Source organism: Pterocles gutturalis, unplaced genomic scaffold, assembly GCF_000699245.1.
Source record: "Pterocles gutturalis isolate BGI_N339 unplaced genomic scaffold, ASM69924v1 scaffold32147, whole genome shotgun sequence".
In the NCBI taxonomy this organism is placed as follows: Eukaryota; Metazoa; Chordata; class Aves; order Pterocliformes; family Pteroclidae; genus Pterocles; species Pterocles gutturalis.
The window spans coordinates 2,117-9,073 of NW_010111217.1; the positions used below are offsets into that span (position 1 = coordinate 2,117).

A 6,957-nucleotide genomic window follows, 5' to 3' on the forward strand; every position below is an offset into this window, starting at 1 on the left:
CTGTGGGCTAAAATTATTCCCATAGACGTCCGCTAGTAGACCTCCCCAGAACGTACAAGATCCTTTTGTTTCATTTGCTTCATCAGACAGCTGCTTGTTCTTCTGTAGTTGGTTTCTACTCTGCAGGAAGGAGTTTTTTTCACCCAAGCACAAAGCTTATGCTGGATGAAAGAAGCACGTACAGTCAGCGGCTTGGGCTCATCCCCAGAACTGCACAGGGTTGAAGCTTAGTGTCAGTGCCCTGTATAACGCACCGAGGTAGGCTGCTAGAATACCATCACTGTACGTTTCCCTTCAGATATAGGACAGAACACTCAGGTGGAGTAGTTAAAAGGTAATACAAAATATTCTTATAAATTCTAGTCTGCAGACTCTGGTTGTGGCAAATTAATTTTACAACAAAATTTTCTTGCACTTTTTTTTCTTAGAAGAAAATTGTTCACGTAAGCACTTATGATTTGCTTTGATATTTTCTGTCAAATACATACCTTTATATTTTTTTCCACAAATCTAGAAAAATTATTGGAAAGTGAACTGCTCCTTAGATTTTAACACAGCCTCAGGCCAATATCTAGATTAAACTTTTTTTTTTTTTTGTACAGTAGTTATGCACTTGGCCGTGCCATCTATACAGTGTTGGAGCAGCCAGCTATTTAGAATTAAGTTTGTGTACGTAGAGGTTTTCATTACATGTAAATTGTTTGGTAATACCAAAGAGAAGAATTCCTCAGTTAACATTGGCTTTATGCATTCCCACGTCAAAGCAACTGAAGGGATCACATATACTTTGATACACCAGAGGCTTATTTTTATACCCACGAAGGCAGCTTCTATCATCTTACACTTCATAATGCAGAAAGCTCCAACAGAAAATGAACTGGAGAAAGCTTGTTCATATACTGTACTCCACAGTGATGTCTATTAATTTCAGTTTGTCATATTTATAATTATGGCTTTTATGAAGTTTAAAATAAAATTAGTTTTCCATTAATTGATCAGACACGCAGTTCTGCCTGTTTGCTTGCACATGTGAAGGGTGATCTACCTGCCACGTCTGGGGGGTCACCCAAGGAAGAAGGCTGCAGCAAGATCTTCAAGCAAATACTGCAGAAGCGGGGTGTAAAAATAAGGGTATGGTGGGTTCTACACCCTCTTGGACTTCCTAATCAGTGGTTTTGCCCTGCTGGGAGCTGAACCCGATCAGGACATCCACAAGGCAGCACACAACTATTTTTATATCCTGCTATGAACATCAAATTAATTCATTGTCCAAGTGCAGGGAGTTTGGGTGTCTGGACAGAACTGGCAAGATGAGAGGAAATTTTACATTAGATGAGGTTAAAAAAAAGAAAAAGAAAAAAAAGAAAAATTACTCCACAACCAAACAACCCAGGAAAGTGTAATAGGGGTTGACTGGCAAGTCTGCAAAAATAAGATATTCAGCCACAACTACCTAACAGTATGCAGCACAGACAATCATGTAACTAGGAAAGGTTAAGTAAAAACATTTAATACTATGTGACACTTCTCTAGCTTTTCATTTCATATTTAATACTGTCAATTCCAGCTTTTCCCCAACTACTGGTCACACCAGAAGACTGAACCACCGGCTTCTTTGCTAAGTGTTTATTGAGCTGGGAAACGCCACCAAGGGAAGAGTTCAGCCTTCAGGTCTTTGGAAGCCGTAAATGGACATTTAAACCTATTACAGCCTCACAGCTAGAGTGGGTTGAATCTAATTTTTATGAAAACAAGATTTTTACCTCCAGTTCTGCATGGCCTTATAGCAAATTCCAGCAGCATTGAGTACAGAGGTGTGAGGTAGCAGAATACCTTCCTCTTTTCTGCATACGAAAGGATTTTGGAAGACTTGACTAGATCTCTGGTCTCACACAATTCAGAATAAAAAGTGACTCATGGGTGCAGGGACTGAGGAAGCTGGAAGGAAGCAGCAGTTGTCCACGTCCCGCACAGGATTCTAACACCAAAGAGAGTGACACCGGGCTGCAACCTTGGACTGGAAGTGGGTATTGAAAGACTAAACTTGCTGCAGGAGAAGACTCAGTTCTTAGTGTTTGAGATAAGACTTAGCTTGCACAGACTCGAAATGTGGAAAACAAAAATGTTTACTGTAGTGTGCAGAATTTTACATTAACTTTGAGAATAGATACACAAGCTGTGGCGGGGACGAAATACAACAGGAACTGCAAAGACACAGAATAGAAAATACTTTGGGCAATATTAAAATTCACATCAAATTAACAATATAAACTGACATCTTCGATAAAATGGTGCTTTCAGAAATGCTTAGCCACCAAAACTTAAGAGTCCTAGGATTTTTACTACCACTAACTACCAGACACAACTACTGCCTAACAGCTGCTGGTAAAACACGCCCATGCCCCTCCTAGTTTTATTGAACACTTTCTCTAGGGCACACTAAAATCCCAAGTCCCTTTAACAGTTATAAAACCCCACACGGTACAACCTACAGAGAAGCTTAAGAACACATTGTCCATCTACACTGGCAATTCCTTTTCTTCATGCATATTGCAAGGGCGGATCCCTTATAACTGTCCCGAAAACATCTATGACTCTCATTTCTTGAGAAAACAAGACAAAGTGCTAAAAAATAATACTTCACTTCTCAGGGGAGGGGAAGGGCAGGGGGTCAACCAACTCTTTTTGGTCACTGGAATCCCCCTGAGAGTCCCAGCCAGGCTGTCCAGTCCCACCGCCAAGTGTTCCTGTCCCCTTTCTGTCTGTCTCCTAACACCGGTTTTTATAGGGGTGACTCATCTTTACCCTTTCTGTGAGCACCAAGGGAAGAGTGAAGGCTTTTAGACCCCAAACATGCAACAACTTTCCTGTATACAAAATATTTCTACAGTTTCATCATCATACAGACAAATACAGATGTTTAAAGAATATTATAACTTCCACTCAAGAGATCCACTGTATCTAAAGAGCATTTCACTCTACAAAACTGAAGCCAGACTGCTCTCTGCAAATGTCTGGCTTGAATTTCAGACGCCCTCCAGGCATGAATTTACACAGGAACATTACTGGTTATTGCTTCAGCCAGGCTGCTACAAAACGATTTACAAAGTCTGTGAAATATCATCACAGCTTAAACATTTGATAACTTGTCCAGCCTACAAAGGATTTACTGAACAAAAACTTCAGCCCTCCACATCAATTAGACTTCTTAGTGCAGTTTTAAATTCTTAGAGTAAACGCTTAAGATTTGGCATATCGTATTGGCACAATGTTCTTCAAACACTTAGTTCATGTATAAATATTTATACTCCCATGAATCAGGACAGGGCACAAGAAGGACTCAGCCGATCTGGGCAGCTTTTCTGCTTGCACATATTCCTTCTTTGATTTTAATGCACTGAAGGGAGAGCTGCTTCATGCGGTTATCCAAAGCCAGCCCCTCAGTGTAGCTGCTCCTGTTGCTGCTCCTGTTCTTGTTCGCTCTGTCGCTTGTCTTGTTCTCAGCCCCTTCTGCCCTATCCCCTGCAAAGAAAGGATTAAACTAGATGTTAAACCTGGATTTCATTCTGCAACTTAAGCTTCAAGTGGGTGCTTCTGCAGCTTCCTTTGCCAAAGCACGCAAAAAGAAAAAAAATATAGGAGCAGAAGCAAGATGCTTTAACAAAATCGAAGTTGGCTTTCCAAGCTGTGCTCAGCAAATTACAGCATGAACAGCCTCAGGTTGGAGTACACAAGGGCAGCGGTAATCCTCAAGTCTGAATTTGTTCGCAAGGGCTGGCAGAGCCTGCAAGAGGTTCCATTTGGCACGTTATTTTTTTTTTTTTTTCCTGGAAAGCAGGATTTTCAGCAAGCAGGATAGTAATTTAAAAAAAAAAATTAAACTCAAGTTTTCCTTAAAATAAACATACCATCAGAATCCCCACTGATGACTTATTTCGTGAGAAACCTCAAACTCCTCCACTGAGACAGAACTGGGGAACCTTCCCAGCCAGGAGAAGAAAAATTAAAACATTTTAGATGTCATCATTAACTGTGGGAACTGCCTTCCCCAAGGGAGAGGCCAGCAGGTCAGAGCTCAGTGAACAGGAGATATGCCCAGGGGAGCTGAGAAGGTCTTCCTGCTCCCTCCCTTTATAAAGCTGAAAAACCATTGGCCCAAGGCGTATGCAGCTGTGCGTACCTCTCTCAGCTTCGCACTCAGGGGAGGATGCCCCGCTGCATTCGCTTCGGGGGCCCAGCACAGGAAATATCATCCCAAACTCGGAGAGGGATACAGGGCTGGGCAGATCCAAGCTGCCAGGTCGCGCCAGGGGAGGAAACTGAGTGGGCACATCACAGGGACTCGTAGGACCAGAGCTGAAGCTGGACACCGACTGAGTTTCCGAATCTTCTTCGGATACAAAGCTGCTGCCGTTGTCATCCTCAAACGCTTCTGAAGCCACTGCAATGTTGAAAGAATATTCCAGTTAGCAAATCTTACCTGCACCTGCCCGCGCAGTTTCTCAAGTTTGCATCTTCTGTACAGGCATGCACTGCTCACCCACAGCCTGCCACTTCTTGTCCTCCTGCCCCCTTTTTGCAAAGCCTGAAGCCTGGCATTTCACACACGGGTCCTACATGGCCTGATTCTGCTTTGAGGAACAGCAACACCTGCCAGCCATGCCATGCGAGACAAGCTCTACACTACTTGCTGCTCCTTGTGCCCAGGGGTAGATTTTGCTAAAATTCAACATTTTTCAATCTTGGCTCATTGCAAGACGGGAATCTATGAACCAAAGCCTTCTGCACACAAGTATTCCCACTGGGATCTGAAGGGTTTTGACGTGCATCAGCCTCTACCCAGTGCTGGGATCACACTGGTATGAAAAAGTCCCACAAATAGCAAGACGTTTACAGTGACCTGAGGTTATCTTCAATTACACTTTGCAATTCCTGCCATTGTTAGAGAGGCTCAGAACCGCCTTGAGAGAGCAGCAGGAGCAAAGCAGCAGCGTTAACGAAATGGCTCAAAGGAGAAGTTTCAAAGTCATAGTTCTGTTACCCCAGCAGCCTGGGGCTCACTCAGCCATGAGGGGTGCCGATAGAGGCAGCTACCGCCATGGTTACTGGAGAGATGTTCAGCTGCTGTACTTGCAGATTGCAGAACTGTATTTACACATTGCAGAACTGACCTAAAAGGCTTAAAACAACAGGTAACAGCATTATCTGCTGTCCTGAGCGCCCCCCAGGGCACTTTGTGCTCAGAGACAGTTTGCTGTGGTTTTGTTGGTTTGTTTTGCATGTCAAATCCAAAAATGCAGAGTTGCCTTTCCTCTCACTTGCTGTTTTATCAATATCTGGTGAGCAATACAGGTAATTTTCCAGCGGGAGAAAGGAAAAAAAAGGTTGGGCAAAAAAAAAGATGTTTCCAGTTACAGGAGTCCTCTGCTTGGCAAGAAGCACTGACACCAGCCAGTCTATAGGAAAGCACGACTTAAAACTGTAGCTTACGTATCACCGTTTAATGATGAACTCCTGAAATCCTGACCTAGACTCTTCCCTACAGAAATGGTGATGAAATACAAATTAAACTGAGATTTGTGGGACTGGGCAGCAAAAAAAGACTGTCTGCATCGAGAAGGGGAGAAAGTGTCTAGGAGGGAGCCAGGACAAAGGCAAGCTCACAACACAACAGATCGTTCCAGGCTTTGCAACCCAAGGTCCCCGTGTCCCACAAGAAAGCAGAGGTCACCTAGGCTCAGAGCTTGCTTGGTGCTTGCTGCTGTCACCCAAGAGAAATGTCTCTCATGCAGAGCCTCTCAGGATGCTGCATTGGCGTAATGCTGCTTCTCTGCTTCCCTTGTTCGCAGCACACATGCTCTGCTGAAATCTTATATTGGCAAAAGATCCTGCCGTGCAAAGGAGCTTATCTTTATAGCCCTTCTGTGCAAGCGTCAGGCCCTTCTGCACGGCTATAGCCACAACTTTTGTGCCTCTGCCACAGGCCCAGTGCTGCAAGACAAGTGCTTGATCCAAAAGGTCTGTTTCCAAACAGCACTGCCACCTCAGCAACCTGTCTGAGCGACCTGCAACAGCCTGCGAGCACCCGAGGCAAGGCACTGACAGCAGCATCACTGCCTTAAAAATGAGAAGCATGCTTTGAAGTGCATTAATTTTGTTCCTTTCATATAGCACTGTACAAAAAAAAACCCCAAACAACCCAGTGATGCTAAGGGAACAGCGGATGCACTTCAGCTCACGTCCCTTCCCCTTGGAACCTGTCTGTTAAAGAGTACAGTCACCTCCTGAGACACACAACAGGTCAGCCATAGCTCCACAGCAGCCATCACATTTCAAACTGCAGAGCAGCCTCCACCTCAGCACTTCTTACAATGCCCGGGGGCTGTTCCCAGGCGTGGGAGCGCTCTGTACTCACTGGAGATGGTGTCCGACTCCGGTTTACTTGCTGCCAGGTCTTCCACAGAGGTACTGCTCCCTTCAGCACCCACGCCACATCCTCGGGGCCCCATGGCAGTGGACCGTCTCCTCTCATGAATCTCATCTGAGATCATCTCCAGGTTTTTCAAGGCAGTCTTATACTCCCCCTTCGCAAGGGCCAGTTTTGCCTGCAGGTCATCCACTGTTTTCTTCAGGTGCTAAAAAGGAAGACAGCTATTAGACGTGCTTTCGTGACGAATGACACACTGTAGACCCTTCTGTGGTACATGTCTGTGTGCCTCGGCTCTGGCATGAACTGGGGTTTGTATCTAGGTGATGGGAGAGTTCTTAACTCAAGAGCAGCCCAGCGCAAGTGGTGGCATTGGTGAAGGAGACAGCAGCAAGGCAAACAGTGGCAGCCACGGGCTAAAGAGCAGCAGTCGCCCCGTTAACAGGCAGGATTTCTCGTTAACATGAATGCAGCTCTCAGCAGGATGTCAGTGGACTCAACAGGAGCGGCTGACACGCCAGAAGGCTGTG

General features: G+C 44.9%; 1 protein-coding gene across 1 annotated transcript; it reads right to left on the reverse strand.

The window, feature by feature from the left end:
• Window positions 1-3,235: 3,235 nt before the first annotated feature.
• On the reverse strand, window positions 3,236-6,635 carry SH3BP5 (SH3-domain binding protein 5 (BTK-associated); the record flags this gene model as incomplete). Its single annotated transcript, XM_010073679.1, has 3 exons — window positions 3,236-3,522; window positions 4,181-4,441; window positions 6,416-6,635. Coding segments are annotated over 3 exons (663 nt in total), but the record flags the coding sequence as incomplete, so codon positions are not given.
• Window positions 6,636-6,957: the final 322 nt, after the last annotated feature.